The sequence below is a fragment of the Phascolarctos cinereus genome, unplaced genomic scaffold (genome assembly GCF_003287225.1).
Source record: "Phascolarctos cinereus isolate Bilbo 61053 unplaced genomic scaffold, phaCin_HiC Scaffold_2;HRSCAF=192, whole genome shotgun sequence".
NCBI lineage: Eukaryota > Metazoa > Chordata > Mammalia > Diprotodontia > Phascolarctidae > Phascolarctos > Phascolarctos cinereus.
The window spans coordinates 303,721,838-303,740,996 of NW_027555625.1; the positions used below are offsets into that span (position 1 = coordinate 303,721,838).

General features: G+C 39.1%; 1 protein-coding gene across 2 annotated transcripts in view; it reads left to right on the forward strand.

Moving 5' to 3' along the window:
* Positions 1-19,159, forward strand: part of GGTA1 (glycoprotein alpha-galactosyltransferase 1 (inactive)) — a 118,583-nt gene that overhangs the window by 16,332 nt on the left and 83,092 nt on the right. Inside the window, exon 2 of one of the 2 annotated variants that reach the window (XM_020990557.2) lies at positions 10,816-10,929. The exons of the other annotated variant lie outside the window; for it this stretch is intronic. Within the exon in view, the coding sequence (XP_020846216.1) occupies positions 10,816-10,929 (114 nt within the window). The remainder of the gene's footprint in view (positions 1-10,815; positions 10,930-19,159) is intronic. 2 annotated transcript variants of the gene reach the window in all.

Consider the following 19,159-nt stretch of genomic DNA (forward strand, 5'->3'; position numbering starts at 1 on the left):
GCCAAGATCGCTCAAGAGTAGAGCTTCAGATAATTTATTAGTATTTTCTTAAAGGAGCTCTGCCATTAATGGAGGCAAATAGTCTGCCACGTTTGGTGCACCTGTGGCATGGGGCCAGTGAGGAGGAAGGCCTTCCTTCAGCTACCGTACAGTGTAAAGTAGGCCGAAGAGCAGAGCTGCCTGAACTGGGGTTGAAAATACCTCCTGCTTTGCTGAAACCACAGCTTGGGTCCAGAGCCCACTCTGAGCAAAACAAGAAAGCCCAGGAAGGGTAGAATAAGGATAACAAAGGGGCTTGCCAAGATGGGCGGGTTTAGAGCTCTTTACTCTCTGAAAGTGCAAACCATGTCTTTCTTCTCTCTCTTGCTGTGACGGGAGGGAGATGTGCATCAGACATCTGCGAGGGGAATATATACTATACATATACATACATACATACATGTGTGTATATGTATATACATATACACATATATACATGTGTGTATGTGTGTATATATGTATATGTATACATATATACATATATAACATACATACATACATGTGTGTATATGTATATACATATACACATATATACATGTGTGTATGTGTGTATATATGTATTATGTATACATATATACATATACACATATATACTGAATTGTTTAGAATCCAATGGACTTCAAATCTTATAAACTTACAAAAAATAGCAGCCCTTTGTGTAGCAGTTAAAGGTTTACATTGAGATATTCCCATGACAAACCTGTGAAGTTGGGTAAGTGTTATTATCCCCATTTGACAGACAGACAAACTGAAGTTCAGAGAGGTGATGCTATTTGTCCAATGTCACACAGCCAGGTTTCAAACCCGGATCTCCTGGCTCCTGGCTCCAGGCACTTATTTCCCTAGCCCCATGCTGTCTCCTAGGAGAAAATAGCAGGGAGGATAGCTACCCAGGGCATATGATAAACAGTGTTTTCAGGTTTACAAGGCCTTTTCTCATGATGCACCTATAAAGAAGAAAGTATATAAATAGCATTATTCCCATTTTATAGATCAGGAAGGTTCCATAAGACTTACAGAACATCAGTGCTAGAAGGAACCTTATAGACTGCAGAGTGTTAGAATGTGAAATTTAAGAACTAGAAGGGATTTTAGAGACCTTGGAAAGGGCTTTGTAAACCTTAAAAAACAATATATATGTAAGTAATTATTAGTCAACCCTCTTATACAAAGAAGTTAAGGCTTAGAAGACTCATCCAACTCAAATTTACGTAGTGTGTTAGTGTTACAAAGCATACATGTTGTCTCATTTGAGCTTCAAAATGCCCTTATGCAATAATTAATAATAATAATCACTAACATGTTTATAGTATTTACTATGTGCCAGGCACAGTGCTAAGTGCTTTACAATTATTATCTTATTTGATCCTCACAATAACCTGTAAGGTAAGCGCTATTATTATCCCTATTTTACAGATGAGGAAACTGAGGATCAGCAGTTGAAGTGAGTCATCCACATGATTAGTAAGATGTGGGGCCTGATCTTGTGCCTAGGTCTCTGGGCTCCTAGTCCAGTGATCTTTCCTTCAATCCCACCCTTGCTTCTTTCTCCTGAAAAATATACTTTAGAGAAAAATCACTCTACATGAAAACAAGCCAGTGGGGGGGGGGGGGGCAGGGATTGAAATGTTGACAGTGTTATGACCAATACTGGCTTGTCTCTGATACCAAAGATCTAGAACAGCAGTAAATCACATTTATATCATATTTGAAGATTTATGAAATACTTTATGTGATTCTCCTGTTACATCTCCACCATACTTTTTGAAGTCAGTAGTACAAATGTTATATCACCCCCATTTTTATAGATGAAGAAACTGAGAAAGTGTGTGACATGCCCCATGTCACATAGCTAGAAAGTGGTAGAGCCAGCTTTTAACATGGGTCTCCTCACTCCGAGTTCAGTACTGTTTCCACTGCCCTAGCATAGGCTGTTTACTTCCCAAGGATGATTATCTTGGGCAGATATTCTAATGAGTTGGCTTTCCTTTAAGAAATGGTGGTGATGGTGGTGGGGAGTTGGGGGAAAGTTAGGGAGGGCGACCCAGTGGCATAGCAAGCAATCAATTTTACATTTGCTAGGAAGAACCTACATACAGTTAATACTACCAGAACTCTATCTCTGTTCATTTATTTACCATGTTTGTCCCATATATGTGGCTGTTAGACTTCCTTAGAAAGTTTTGCACTAAGCTTGCTCACCAACTTGATATGTGACCTTTAGCAAATCAGTTTATCTCTCCTCAGAGAGAGTTCTTAGCCTTTTTCATGTCATGCATCCTTTTGGCAATGTGGTGAAACATATAGACTCCTCAGAATAACAATATTAAATGTATAAAATAAAATGAATAAGATAACAAAGAATACTAACTAAATTTAAATACCCTTATTAAATATTGAGGGAGAAAAAAACCTAACACTCCCCAGGTTTATCCTCTGGCTCTGAGTCTCAGTTTATTCACCTGTAAAATGGGAAAAATAATACTTGCTTTGTCATTTTCTCACCTCTCCTTTTTTAAAAAATAAATTTTATCGATGCCTTTGGTTTTTATGTCACAGTCATTTCTGAATAGTCTCCCTGCCAAAAAAAATACCCCCCCTTGTAAAAAAAAAAAGAAAAGAGAACCATTAAGTAAACAAAACAGTCACAGGCAACAGCCTATACCTATAGGTCTTCTGTTTCTTTTGGAAGGAGGGAGGAGGTGTATTTGTTTCTTCATCTGTTCTCAGAGTTTAGCTTCATTCTGGTGTTCTTTTTTTTTTGCATTTGAAGCTCTTTGATGAATTCACATTTCTCCTAGTTATGCTTACTTCGCTTTGCACAAGTCTTCCCCTGTTTCTCTAAATTCTTCATATTTATTGTGTTTCATAATTCAATAATATTCTGTTAATTTGGACTGTCACCAGTTGATTGTTATGTATATAGTTCTAGGGTTTTGCTGCCACAAGAAAAAAAAAGCTGCTATGAATATTTTGGTACCCAGAAGGCTTCTTTTTTTCCTGGTTTTTTTTTTAATCTCCTTGGAGTATATGTCTAAAAGTGAGAACAGCTTAGTGACAAGAAGAAGGAGTCATTCTTCAATAAGTGGTCAAAGAATATGAGCCAGTAATACTCAAAAGAAGAAACACAAACTAACAATAGGCACATGAAATTGAACAACCATATGAAAATAATTTTCTGGAAGGATCCAGAGGTGGGGAACCTGTGACCTCAAGGCCACGTACGGCCCTCTGGGTCCTCAAGTACAGCCTTTTGTATATGACCAGTTGAAGGGCCATACTTGAGGACCTGGGGGCCACATGTGACCTCAAGGCTGCAGGTTCCCCACCCCTGGATTAGACAAATCCACAGCTCCAGCATACCTGTTTTCTCGCAGCACCTCCAACATTAACTGTGTCCATCTTTTGCCATCTCTGGCAATTTGCTGGGTGTGAAGTACAACCCCAGAGTTGGTTTAATTTGCAGCAACTCATCCACGTTCTAATTAGCGACAGAGCCTCGACTGATTCCCAAGTCTCCTAACGTCAAGTTCAAGACTCTTTCCACTATGTAGCAGGGCTTCCTATCTGCGGCTCAGTCACCAACTCACAGTGTGATCTTGCACAGGCTTTTCAGTATCTCTCATTCAGTATTACAATATTCAATATTATATTCTGTTCAGTATTATAGAATCATAGAATTTTAGATTTGGAAAAACCTCATCAGCCATTTAGTCTAGCAGTGTACCTAACATGTTTACCCAGCCTTCTCTTGAAGACCTCTGATGAGGGGAGACACACCAGTGACCAGAGCAGTCTAGTCCACTTTTGGATGGTAGAACTCTCTTAGGAAGTTTTCCTGACATCAAGCCTAAATTTGCCTCAACTTCCACTGCCCTTGAAGACCAAAGAGAACATATTTAGTCCCTTTTCTGCATGATAGCTTTTGATATAATTAATTTATATTAATTATACAATTGAAGAGAGGTATCTTGCTCTTCCTACCCCCAATCAATCAATTAATATTTATTAAGCACCTACTATGTGGGTGCACCTACTATATGGGGACGGCTAAGCACACAATGGTTAGAGCACTCTTCCTGAGTTCAAATCCGGCCTTAGACACTTACTAACTGTACAACCCTGGGCAAATCACTTAATCCTGTTTGCCTCAGTTTCCTCATTTGTAAAATGAGCTGGAGAAGGAAATGGCAAACCTTTACAGTATCTTTGCCAAGAAAATCCCAAAATGGGGTCACACAGAGTTGAACAAAACTGAAACAACCCAGCAAGAATGACGTGTGCCAGGTACTGTGCTAAGCACTGGACATACAGAAAGAGGCGAAAGAGAGCGTTCTTTTCTCTAGGTGAAATATCTCCAGTTTTCAAGTAGCCTTCATATGGCACAGACCCAAGGTCATTTGCCAGCCTGGTTGTCTTAGTCTGGACATTCTTTTGTTCACTGATGTCCTTTCTAAAATGTGACAGCCGTTATTATTACTTGTGCTTTGTTGCACCTTTGCATGGGATTGTTAATAGTTTGTAATTCTTCTTTTGAATAATACTCGTTTTACCCTTTAGCCCTTTATTGAGGAAAGAGCATTCCATTTTCAAATGGAGAAATTAAAACCTGGCCTGCACCAGATCACATAGTAAATTGCTGACTGATCCCCAGATAGGAAGTACTGAAATGTAGTAGAAAGAGTTCTGGACTTAGATTTGGGAGAGCTGGGAGTGAGTCAAGCTGTGTGACCATGGGTGAGTCACTGAACTCCTCTGAACTTTTGTTTCCTACTCTGTTGGATTTACATGGTCTCTAAGGTTCTTTTCATCTCTGGAATTCTTGCATGTAATATTTCAGAGGAATGACTTGGTTTAGTGTAAATAAAGTATGATAATTTTCTCTTCATAAGAAACAGATAAGCAGCTTTGACTATCCCCCCCTCCCAGCTTGTCCTTATATTCATAGGATCTTAGAATTAGATGAGGCCTGAGAGGTCATCTAACCCAATGATCCCATTTTATAGATGAAGAAATTGAAATGTCCATGGAAGGAAAGTGGCATGCCCAAGGTTGAACAGGTAGCAGGCGGCAGAGCCAGGCTTCTGACCCAACTCTCCAGTGCTTTTTCAAACTTTTTAAATGTTTTGTTGTGATTCTTTTCTTTTTAATACCACTTTCACTTCTCAATGACTCCCTTCTATCCCCCAAGCCCTCCCTTTTAACAGATAAGTATAGTCAAGGAAAACAAATCAAAACATTGAACATGTCTGAAAATGTGTCTCATTCCTCATCTACAGTCCACCATTCCATTGAGAGATGGGAGGCATGGGATGCTTTACCATTAGTATTTTGAAATCTCCAGTGCAAAGTCCCTTCTAGTTTTTATGTTCTGAAACCCTAGTCTTCCTGACTCTTCTCTAATTCCCCTTTCCTACAGGGGGCTGCTTGCTTTGAGCCTGCAGGATGTATGTGTGCATGCATACATGCATGAATGTAGGTATGGGCATAATATAGACATATACATATAGCACGTGTGTCAGTATATGGATATATACATATATAATATACTCATTTGCCTACTGTATTTATGTATCTGTATTGTGTGTGTGTATATATATATATACACACATACATATATATACACACACATATACATGCATACATATATACACATATACATGCATACATATATATATATATACATATACACACACACACACACACACACATATACATGCATACATGTGTCCTGAAAATTCAAAACAGGCAGCCCCCTATAGGAGGGGCACCGTATTACAGAAGAGTCAGGAAGACTTAAAAAAATAAGCAAATGAATGAATGAACAATGAATAAATAGATGAATGAATAAGTAGATAAATATATGTGTATATACATACATATATACATGTATGTGTGTGGAGATATATATATATATATATATATATCTCCACACACACACATATAAAATGTATTTTCCCCCATCCCCCAAGGCCATGCAGACATTATTGTTGGGTTTCTTTCACAGGAATTATTCATTCCATGATTGAAATCATGTTATCTATGCACTATTGAGGGCAATACAAGAAGATTTTTAATATACCCTCGAAAGCAGTGTTGCCTAATGGATAGAGAACAAACCCCAATGCAAGGAGTACCTGGGTTCAAGTCCAACTTCTCACATATTCTGGCTGTGTGACCCTGGGTAAGTCAGAACCTTGGTGTGCCTCAGTTTCCTCATCTATAAAATAAAGAGAATAATAGCATTTACCTCACAAGGGTTTGTTGTGAGGGTGAAGTGAGATAATATTTGCAAATCTTAGAGTTCTATATACATGCTATTATTATTATTATTAGTCACAGTTCTAGGTGACTCTGTAGTATTGACTATAAGTTGCAGAAATGTAGACCTGCATTGGTAGGAGGATTTTTCATTACCTGGGCATTTCCTATGCCAATGAAATTAAAGGTCCAGTACCATATTGAGGAATTTATGGACTAACTAGGGGGAGACAACATAGACATATGTATACATACATATATTTCTCTTGTGATGTATATATATATATGTTATACACACACACACAATACAAGTAGTTTTGTAGGGAAGGCACAAGCAACTGGAGGAATTGGGAAAAGCGTCATATAAAGGGAAGTGCTTGATCTGGGTCTTGACAATAGCCAAAGTTTCTAAGATGAAGGCAAAGAGGAAGTGTTCCTGAGGATCATAGATCAAGAGCTGTAAAGGACCTCAGAGGGCATAGAGTCCAATGCCTTCATTTTACAACTAAGTAAATTGAGATCCAGAAAGGTTAAGGGACTTGTGCATGGTCACATAGATTTTTTTTTTGATGAGGCAATGGGGTTAAGTGACTTGCCCAGGGTCACACAGCTAGTGAGTGTTATGTGTCTGAGGTCAGATTTGAACTCAGATTTTTCCTGACTCCAAGGCCAGAGCTCTATCCACTATACCACCTAGCTGTGCCTCCCCCCATCCCAGTCACATAGATATTAGGCTGGCGTTTGATCTTGGGTTTCTATTCCAGCACTCTTTCTACAGTGTCACCCTGATACTTAAGGGAAGGGAGTTCATTTTCATCTTGGTATTCTCAGTACCTGCCACAAAGGATCATGGATTTAGCTGGAAGGGCCCCTAAGAGGTCATTGAGTCCAACCCTTCATTTTACTGACCCACAGAGTTTAAGTGACTTGCTTAGAGACAGAGACAGAGGCAGGTTGTAGGTATCTAGGGCAGGGTTTAAACCTATGTCTGACTCCTGACTCCAAATTTAGTGCTTTATCAGCTACACTGGCTAAATGCTTGCTAAAGTCAATTGAATCCCTAGGCAAACTGAAAGGGGAACAATGCCCTTTCTCTCCTCAACTCCCACCAAAAGGTTGCATTGTTCTAAAGCAACTGGATAGGTAGGAGAAACAATAAATGTGTGTTGCTTCAAAAATATTTTTGTGTCACAAACAGCCTGAAAAATACTCAGAGTAAAGACTTTCTCTTCCAACATTTACAGTTTCCTGTTTTTGTGCCAAGCTAGAAATAGCTTTTTGGGTGAAAGGGTGAGGGGTGGGGGTGACAGGCCTCCTGGATTTAACCAGTCCCTTGTACTGATTCCCTTTTATTTCCCATTCCCAGAAGCAGCTTTAGAAAAAGCCTGGAGAGCTTGGCTCTGGCCCCTCCTCCTTTTTGGCGTCCCAGCTGCCTGGCCTCTGTCCCATTCCCTGGGGGCCTGGCCCACTTTTAGGCTGTCTACGTCCTTCCCAGGTGTTTTGCTTAAGGTGTGGCTCCCCTTTTGAGGGGGTATCTTCATTTAAATAGGACACTTCTCTTAGAACCCTAGAAAATATATTCACATTATGTGTGTGTGTATATATATATATATGTAGTCATACATATATACAGTATATGCAGGATTATGTATACTGTATGTTATCTATACATGTGTATACACACGTATACACACATACTTGTCCAACTCTTTCATCTTATAGCTAGAAGTTCCCTACCAGCTAGTTTAGGTGCCTCATTTTACAGATGAGGAAAATAAAGATCAGAATAGTTAAAAGACTTGCCTAAGGCCACGTTAGCCTGTGACAGAGGCTGTCTGGCATGCTTTCTGCTGTACAGATAATAAAGGAAGTCTCAAAGTTAACTAGAAATTTTAAAAGATTATACCCTTGTTATGCCTGATCTTGGTTGAAAACTCTTAAATTTTTTCCTCGACAGCCCCATGCTTGATTGTTCTTAGGAATCAGCTCCTCTCATCTTTCTGAATCTCCTCTTTGTTCTCCTGTTAATGCTCCCAGGTTCCCTCATCATCCTCACCACTGCCTTGTATGAAGAAACCTCATTTTGAAAGGTTTCTGCCTTTCTTTCTCATGGGTAAACCTCAGAATATTAAAATGGAGGCTAGTAGCCAATCAAATAATAACATTTTAGAGTAGTAAGAATCACGGGATCAAAGGTTTTAGAACTTGAAGAGACCATCCAATCCAGCCTGAAAATACCAAGATACAAGTGGGTGGAGTCCTGATGTAGGAGTAAGCCTGGGTTCAAGGCCAACCTTTGTTACTCACTGTTTCACCAAATTGTGTCGCCTTCCTAGGTCCACAGATTCTTCAACTATAAGGTAAGGGGGTTGGACCAGATGACTTTGAGGGTATCTACCATCTCTAAATCTCTGGCTCCTGCATCAAATGATCTAGTTTCATTAGATTGGACCTAATGTTCCTTTCATTTCCATTATGATTCTGTAATTCTGTAACACAGATCCAGAAGGAATGTCACAATGATAGGATAAAATGACTGAATTGGAAGGGACTTTAGAATAGAGGAGTATTTCTCAAATTTTTTGGTTTCCAGAAACCTTTACTCTTAAAAATTGACAGTCTTTCCCTTCCCCCTAAGCTTTTGTTTATGTGAGTTATATCTATCAATATTTACTGCATTTGAAACTAAGTATCTTGATATTGTTATGAAAATAGTTTTGACTTCACAGACTGAATTTTGAGAATCACTGGAATAGAGTTATCCGAGCTAAAAGAGTCCTTAGCGATCACTAGTACAATCTTCTCATGTAATAGTTGAGCAAGCCAAGCCTTGCAGGTGGAACGTGATGCAGAGTCGTAAGCAAGCAGCTTAAGACTTTATAACTCACAGTTCCAGCCTCCCAGGCCAGCTGTTTCCTATACCACCTTTGCTTGAGTTGAGATTAATTTACATCTCAAGGAAGTTCTAAACAGGGATTCTTGGGAGAACAGCTGGATTGAGTCTTGGAATGCATGAAGGAATTTTGCATTAATGGAACCCCAGAAACAATTAGGGGGTACATAGAAATGTAAATAATGGGGCAGTGTGGGGTTTCCAACTGGGTTCTAGGGGCCCTGAAATAAGACCATATCCCCAAATGACTCCATGAGGTTTTAACCCTAGTTGGGCTAGACCTCAGGCCAACTAGCGTATTCCTGAGGGAGCATTATCTACAATCCATCTCTGTTTCATACCCTGTTCCAACTTGCTTTCCTGCCTTATTCTTGTAATTCAGGACATTAACTATAATCTCTGAAGCCCTGTTTGGTTTGTTTTCGTAGTTACCATAGACACTACCTGAGAAATGAGACATGACAGCACTCTGGGTGCTCTCTGTGGAATGCTTTAGCTATAGATTTCCTAGAAACCCTGAGCCAGCAGGAGCCTTAAAACGTAGACAGTTAGAACATAGAACGTAGGGTCATAGATTTTGAGGTGAAAGAGACTTAAGGCCATCTAGACCAACCCTCTCATTTTACAGGTAAGGAAACTGAGGCCCATGGAGGTTATGTGACTTAAGCAAAGTAACACAGATAGCACGTGGCCAGGCTGGGAGTTGAACTAATCCTCTAACATCAAAACCAGCTTTGTTTTCACTGGTCTTGGCAACCTCCATTGAATGTTGTAGCTGGAAGGAACAGTAGGGCTGGGAAGGACTTTAGTACATGGAATGTTAGAGCTCAAAGAGTTCTTGGAACATAATAATAATTATTTGCATCTGAGTAGTGCTTTAAAATTTACAAAATATTTCACGTCTCTCATCTCACTTGATCCTTACAGCTTCCATATTGTTATACCCATTTTACAGATAAAAAAACTGAAGCTTCTTCAAACAGCTACTTCTACTCAGTCATATGGCTAGCGAGTGGCAAAATGGGGGCTCAAACGAAAATATTCTGAGCCATATGTGCTTAATTCACATTGCCCAGCCTCTCTTGCATAGAAGATAAAATATGAGAGCTTGAGGAGACATTCAAACATAGAATATTAGAAGAAAGGACTGGGAACGTCCATATATATACCTTAAAGTTTATTTAGTCCAATCTTACTCATTTTACAAATGGAAAAACTGAGGCCCAGAGTAATGAGCTCCAACATCTCAAGAGAGTTAGCAAGGAAAGCTGGCAGGGATAAGAAGAGCCCAGGTCTTCTGACTTCTAAGGGAGGGAGGCTGCATTTAAAAATTTTCCTCATTTCACAAAGTTCCTCTTCTTTGCACTTTAGATGATATCAGACTTTGTTTCTCCTTTAGGCCAGTGGTGCAGCTGTACTGGCTCATAATCTGCTAACACTTACTTTTTTTGTGCTGAATGAGTAGATAAGTTTAGTGCAGCTACTTTATTTCCAAGTTATGACCCTGCCAGGAATCTTTGGGCTCTGGGTTGCCTTTATTTTATTATTTTTTATTGATGGCTTCTGTTTTTATATCACCTTTATTTCTGAACATATCTCATCCCCCTCTCCTATTCATCTAGCCATTTTTTATAACAAAGAATAAAACAAGAAAGGGGAGAGGGGAGCATTTCAGCAAACCCGATCTGCAGTATTCCTTACCCAGAGTCTCTCACCTCTGCAGAGAAAGGAGGGAGGTAAGTTTTCTCATCTCTTCTTCCAAGGGGCAAGCTCAGTCATTATAGTTTTACATTGTTCTTGTTATTCTTACCATTCAAGTGGTTTGTAATCATCACAGTTGATGTAGTCAATACAATATGCAGCCATTCCTGGTTCTGTTTAGGTCACTCTGCATTGGTTCATATCTGGGTTACCTCTAAGTTAATAAAATCCAAAGAAAAAGGAAAGGCCAGACCTTTCTGCTATAATTGTAGCTTCAAAGTAATTATATCTTTGGAACTGGAAAGATCTTAGATTTGATCTATTTTCAGTCTTCTCACTTTAATAGAAGAAAAAATTAAATGCTTGTTGACAAACTGACTAACTGGTCCGGAGAGGGGAAGTGCCTTCCAGTAGAACATAAGATCCCAGAGGGCTGTGGGGCTGATTTCATTTTCATATTTATATTCTCAGGTTCTGGCACTTAGTGCTTAATAAATGCACAGTAAGTTGAATTGCCCAATATTTCATAAGTATAAAACGGGTATCAAAATATCTGTTATTACCTACCTTATAGGATTGTTGTAAGGGAAAAGCGCTTTAATCTTTAAACCTTAAAACTCTTTAGAAATGTTTGTGATTATCATTATGACCATTCTCATCAAAAGTTGTGCATAAAACCAGGCAATTTGATCTCAAGGTTCAGGGTTCAGGGAGTAGTATTTGACTGGAAATCTTATAGAGAGTCTATAGGAGGGATGTTAGACTATGGACTGGGCTTAGTTAGGGAATTCTTCAAGGAGTAGGTGATTCATTTCTACCTGGGTCTCGAAGGATGGAAAGAGTTTGTATGGGCACAGAGGAAGAAGGACATAATGAGCGAAAAAGAGAATGGCATGTTCAGAAAATTATGAGGACACCAAGTATAGCTGGAACAGAGTAGAGAGTCATAGAAGATCAACCGGAAAGTGATTTGGAACCAGATTGCAGAGTTGTATTTTACAGGAAGGTAGGAAGCCAATGGGGGCTATTGAGTAGAGTTTATTAGATGTGCTGGCTTTGAGCCCAGATTAAATTATATTAAGTATCAAGTGTTCTTTTCCTCCAATGAAATAGCTCATATTTTTACCCTATAAAGTAAGTAATGCAAGTATTATCATGCCCATTTTATAGATGAGGAAACTGAGATACAGAAAGGTCAAATAAATAGCTTGCCTCTAGTCACATCCAGTAAGTGTTAGATCTACTACTTAACCCTTTCATTTTTGAGTCCAAGGCCAGTGAGTGATCTTTTCCCAACACTAAACTTAGTATCATTTGTCCTTGTTTTGATTTTAAGTAATTGGGTATCTCTGAACAGGATGTATCGTAAACCTTTCTAAGCACCTTGATATACAGCTTATTCAATAAACAGAATTTACAATTTAGTAGAGGAGACAAGACATACAAAATATACATGAAACTGCCTAAACAAACACTTGGAAGTAGCATGGGTCTATAGCTATATGTCAGTGCTGAAGGAATCCAGGGAAAAGGGAAAGAAGAGGCTGAGGGATCGAAGGGGGCTTTTTCCCTATCCTTGCTTTAGCATTAACTCTGTGCATTACTTTGGGGAAATGACTCCCCTCTGGGCCTCAGTTTCCATGTTTATAAAATGAATATTCTTTCCTAATTCTAATGTTGTGTCTCTGTTCCAACATTTTTGGTTCTAAGGTGCTTTGAGTTCTGACGTTCTATGATTCTCTGGTGGTAGAAATTTTCTATCACCATATATGAAAGACCCTGAAGGTTTCCTTGTGTAGTTTGAACAGCTGTGGTGGGATCAATGCCAAACAGACTCCAAGCTTAGAATTTCCTCCACCACAAACAAAGGTGGTGAGGCATCTGTGGTGAGAGCCAGAGCCTTCAGATTCTCCTCCTGATAGAGGTTCGGGCAACTCCTAGGACTTAGAGACTATTTTTGGCTCCTGCTTGGAGTCTTCTTCCTAGTGGGGCACGGAGGATGTACTTTGCAGGAAGGTTAAGGAAGACCATCCAGTGACCACAGCCAGAAGCCCAAAACATAAAAGTCAATAAAAAATTTTTAAGCTCCTACTATGTGCCAGGGACTTTGCTAAGCAGTGGAGGATAGAAAAAAAGGCAAAAGAGAATCCTGCCCTCAAGGACTTGCAATCTAATGGGGGAAGTACAGCTAGGTTGCACAGTGGATAGAGCGATGGCCCTGACCAGTCAGTCTGGAGTTCCTGAGTTCAAATCAAGCCTCACTTACTAGCCATGTGACCCTAGGCAAGTTACTTAACTAGATAAATTAATTGGATAAATAGGAAATAATTAAAAGAAGGAAGGCACTAGAGTCAAGAGGAGTTGGGAGAGGCTTCCTATAGAAGATTGGATTTTAGTTGTGTCTGAAAGGGCTTTTGCCTTCGTAAAGGAGGCTAGAGACCACTCTTTGACCGAATCACAGGATTTAGAGCTAGACGAAGCCTCAGAGTCATTAGTTCAGTTGTTCATTTTCTAGGTCAGAACTGGAGTTCCAGAGACTGGAAGCGAAGCCGCACAGGTAGTGTGAAGGAGATCTCTTCACTCAGCGTTCTAGCTATTATGTCTTGCTCCTTTCATAAGCATACTTTTTTTGGTTAAAATTTTATTTTTGTTTTTAATTTAAACACTAAAACAGTAGCATTTTCATACGTAAAATGGAACACAGGATTCTGTGAAACTGCAAATCTCCATTTCTTGCTGCTTACTTTTTAAGTACATAATTAATTCTATACAATTCTTTCAAAACTGTCTTGCTTGTCTGCTCTTTCTTCTGTTCTCTGTGCTTTTTAAAAGTGTTAGAATAGCCTTCCCTTGTTTTTTTTTTTGTATCACCATTATCAATGTCCTCTCCCTCCCTTCCCCAATTAATTGAGAGAAAGGATAAAAATTAAATGCATATATATATGTGTGTGTGTGTGTGTGTGTATACATTTTCATATTACTACTGTGTAACAACATGCATCCCCAGGGATGGGCCACTTTCCTCCTGAGAAGCCAAAAATGAAGCTTTATGTCCATTGACCCAGAAAGGACCCAAAATGGAGCTGCCTAAGACAAGATGGCCAATACTAAGAGATAAAAGGCCAAGAAGTTCTCAGCACCAGAAACATCTGGCCGGGAGTTCCAGAGGGGCTAGAAAAGCATATGAAGACACTATGTTTTCTCATAGACATTTTCCCCCTGGCTTTTTCTCTCTTATTCCAGAACAGGAACCAGGTGGAAAGAAGATGAAGGGGAAGAAGAGCCATACCTGTGGGGAGAACTGGGGCCTTGAGGGAGCATGAGCTCAGTATTATTTTACTGGCTCGGAATTTCTTTTAGCTGAGACGAGTAACCAGACCTTTAAGAGCTTCATTTTTTTAAAATCTGTAAAATAGGGATAATACTTCCCTTAATTACTTCACAAGGTGTTTGTGAGAATCAAGTGATAATATGTGTAATTTTTGATAATTATAATGTAGGAAATAGAAAAAATAGCTGTCGTCATTAGGGATGGAGATTGGGCCTATTATTTCTTCGTTGTAGGGAGCTCACAGTGAGGAACTTCTTCTACCATTGCAAATCAACACTTTCTCTGTAAACTTGTAGTCTTAGACTAAGGGCTTTTTTTAACTGTTTTTGTGGCATGGACCCTCTTTTGAAATCTGGTGAAGCTTATGGACCCCTTCTCAGAATAATATTTTTGAGTGTATACAATAAAATATAGGATTGCAAAGAAAATCAGTTATATTGAAATAAAGATGTACACACATACACACACCTTGAAATCTATCCATGGACAGATTTCCATGGATAGGTTGAGGATTTCCATCTTAGAAAGCTGTCTAGAACATTTGTAGTAATCCAGTAACCCTGGGTATTAGAAGTGGGATATCAATACAGGTCTTCATGGTTCTGAGACTAGTTTTTTATGCCAATTGTCCCTCAATAATTATCATAATTATTATATGAGAGAATGTAAGCTATTTGCAGGCAGGGATCATTTCACTTTTGCCTGATATCATCAATGCCTGGCATGTAGTAGGTGCTTAATAAATGCTTGTTGCTTGATATATCAGACTGGTTACAAAGAAATAGTTATGTGATAAACATTGCTTCCATGCCACAAAAAGATAAAAGTAAAATCTAACACAAGACTGACACATTATTTTATTTTTAATAATATTTTATTTTTTCAAATTGCATGTAAAAACAATGTTTAATATTTGATTTTTAAAATTTTTTGAGTTCCAAATTCTTACCCTCTCTCTCTTCCCTCCCCCCTTCCAGAGATGGTAAGCAATTTTACATAGGTTATACGTGTGCAGTCATGCAAAACATTTCCATATTAGTCGTGTTGTGAAAGAAAACACAGACCCCCCCAAAAAAAAAAACATGGAACAAATAAAGAAAGTGAAAAATAGTATGCTTTGATCTGCATTCAGATTCCATTAGTTCTTTCTCTGGATGTGAGTAGCATTTTTCATCATGAGTCCTTTGGAATTATCTTGGGTCATTGTATTGTTGAGAATAGCTAAGTCATTCACAGTTGATCATCATATAATATTGCTGTTACTGTGTACACTCTTCTCCTGGTTCTGCTTATTTCACTTTACGTCAGTTCATGTAAGTCTTCCCAGGTTTTTCTGAGAGCATCTAGCTCATCATTTCTTATAGCACACTAGTATTCCATCACAATCATATACCACAAGTTGTTCCCAAATGATGAACATCCCCTCAATTTCCAATTCTTTTCCACCAGAAAAGAGCTGCTATAAATAGTTTTGTACAAGTAGGTCTTTTCCCTTTTTTAAAATCTCTTTGGGATATAGACTTAGTAGTTGTCTTGCTGGGTCAAAAGGTATGCACAAAGCTGATATATTTGAATGAAATTCATTGAAGAATATGAGTTATTGCAGAGATGAATTAAAACCACCTCAGTTTGGGTAAAAAGTGACTGTTCAGAGGGGATTGCTGCCATGGTTCCTTTGGGTACTTCCAAATGAAAGGCAAGATTATTTCAGTTTATAGATTTCTTTTGGCGCTGTGCCAGTTTTCTCCATGGTAATAGTACCCATATTTATATGAGGGTGGAAGAGATCGATACAATTTGCTTTTATAGTGGAAACTGATGGGAATTCTTTATAGGAAGGCCCCATGCTCTTCGAAGGTTCTTGAAGCTTTATTAATGCTAATTGGCCAGGTTGTGCATGACTGAGGTGGCAACCAGAATTTGCTGAGTACTCATTTTCCAGAATACGCAAGTCTAGCTCAGGACAGTATTTTCCACATATGTAATTGGTCTCTCACTCTCAGGGACTCACATGTGGGTACCTAAGATGTGGAGAAACCTGGGGTTCCCATAATTAACCCAAGAATGATATACAGGTTCATGGCTTTGGGAGTTGGTGGTTTTAACTGAGGATGGCAGTCCACTGTTCTTGGGTGTTCATAAATAGTCATTCTTGAGAATGACTTTGACCTGAGCTACTGTTATCTTTGGTGGTGGTGATGGAAAAGGGCACCAGAGTTTCCAGTAAAACTTAGAAGAAAAGGAAAAAGAAAACACCATTTGAACTTTGGATGAGCAAATTTACAAGGCTCCAAATAGGTGGCTATGCCTCAAAGGCAATGATAAATTCAACATGGAAACAAAAACATCATAATAAAGCAAACTTAATACAGAAATTTCTTCTTAGGAAAGGAGTCTCTCAAAATGGGGTGAGGGAGAAGGTACACTTACAGTTAAAATAGAAAATAATAATCAAATTAACATTAATAATCAAAAAGGCTTGATCCATCACTTAGCCTCCCTAGTACAGGTAGAAATTCATAAGTAGTCCCTCAAACTGTGGAGGCACATCAGAATAGTTAAAGGTACTTGCTGGTGGAAAAGAACACTACCTCAGACAGGTCCTCTTCACCTCTTGCTTTAAACTATTGAAATTGCTTCCCAGTTCATCTCTCTGCTTCATGCTTCCACTTTCTCCAATTCATCCTCCATGTGCATGCCAAAAGAATCTTACCCAAAGTACAGGTCTGGTCATGTCACTGCCCTGCTCAGAAATCTCTAGTGGCTCCCTATTGCCTCCAGGCTCTACAACAAATTCCTCCACCTGGCAAACCTCAGTCTGATTCCAATTTATGTTTCCAGACTGATTTCATCTTGTTCCCTTTCTCACATTCCACATTCCAGTCAAAGTGACCTACATATGAGAAATCAGTATTCCATTTATTGTTTCTGTTAAACGGAATCCATTTGCTATTTGTTCATTCAGCAAGGATTTGTTAAGCACTTAACTCTGTGTAAGACATTGTGATAGAATCTGGGGGCAAAGTAAAGGTGAAAAATAGACTCTGATCCCATGGAATTTGAATTCTATTGGAATGATTTTGATGGAATATCAGAGCTGGAAAGGGCATTAGAACATAAAACGTTAGAACTGAAGAGATCATCAGTGTCAACCAAGGCAAAATGGTGCAGTAGGACCGGACCCTTCTCTGCTCCACTCAGATGCATTCAGAACAGCTCCCTCCCATCTTTAGATTGGACCATCTGAAGCCTGATGTTTTTTTCTGTGAACCAGGTGATGAAGAGCATTGTTAACAAAAAAAAAACAAAAAAAAACTTTAAATGTTGAGGTCTTGTTTCCTTGACTGGAATGACAGGATTTCCTGTCCTAACATAATGCAGATCACCCCAGACTAAACCCCCAAGGAACCAAAACCTGGTAGCTTCTGGCATCATACAGCTCTTGTCATGTCTTTTTCAGTGAGAATTTAAGAGAGTTTTAGGACTCCAGATTAGCCAAATCATTGAATATAAGAGGTAGGAGGTCCATTAGGATGTAGACTATTACAGTATGGAGCACATAGAATGTCAAAGCAAGAAGGGACGTGAGAGATTAGCCAACCTATCCAACCCTGTCATCACAGAGAAGGACATTAAGACAGAGGGCACTGTAGTAACATATCGAAGAGTATACAACTAGTTAGTTTCCGAACCAAGTCTAGAACCCAGGTCTCATTTCTCCCAGCCCAATGTTTCTTGCCCTGCAATAGACTTCATCACCAATAAGAAAGGAAAAATTTTAAAAAAACAAAACCCAACACAGTAGTACTTAGTAATTCATTGATTTTTGGCATTATTCTTTCTAAAAGCTCAGAGCAAGAACTGAATGAAATTAAATATAAAGCCTGAGATAATCATAATCATTCTACTACACTATTCTGCCTGCTGCCATCTGTCTTTTACTTCTTAGCATGTTGGGAGGTAGATGAAGTGTGTATTTGTTTGCGTTTGTATCCCTAGTGCCTGAGCACAATGCCTGGCACATAATAATTGCTTAATAAAGTCTTCTTTTGGGGCAGCTAGGTGGCGCAGTGGATAGAGCACCGGCTCTGGCATCAGGAGGACCTGAGTTCAAATCCTGCCTCAGACACTTGATACGTACTAGGTGTGTGACCCCAACTGCCTCTCGAGGGGAGAAAAAAAAACAACCACCACCAAATAAAGTCTTCTTTTCCCCTCTTCTTTCCTTCTTCCCTTTCTTTCTTCCTTTGTCCCTTCTTTCCTTGTTTCCTTTAGTTACTTTTCACCTTCCTTTCATCTTCCCTTTTCATCCCTGCCTCCAGTGGTAATCCAGATAAGACTAAACTAGATCCTGTTACTATATTGTATATCTGTCTTTCTCTGTGACCCGTACCAGATACTAATGGTAATAGTAATTGCTAGCTAGTTATATAAGCCTTAAAGGTTTCACAAGTGATCTCATTTGATCCTTATAAAAACCTGTAAGATCGGAATTATTGTTATTCCTTCTTTTACAGAAGAGGAAATTTAGGCTGAAAGGTTTGATGATTTTCCCAGGGTTATAAGGTAGGATTTGAACTCATCTCTTCCTGATGCCAGCTTAAGTGCTCTAAACCACTGTACTAGGAACTGTCCCTGACAATTCAGAAACCATCAGAGGTTTGGTTTTTTGTTGTTGTTGTTTTGTTTTGTTTTTGCTTTTTGGTGAGGCAGTCACAGTTAAGCAACTTGCCCAGGGTCACACAGCTAGTAAATGTCAAGTGTCTGAGGCCAGATTTATTTGAACTCAGGTCCTCCTGACTCCAGAGCCAATGCTCTATCCACTGAGCCACCTAGCTGTCCCAAGATTAGTCTTTCTAAAGAAGCACTTCACATCTGCCTTCCCTCTGGTCAAAACCTTCGATGATTCTGTTGCCTATAGGATTTGTCAGTGT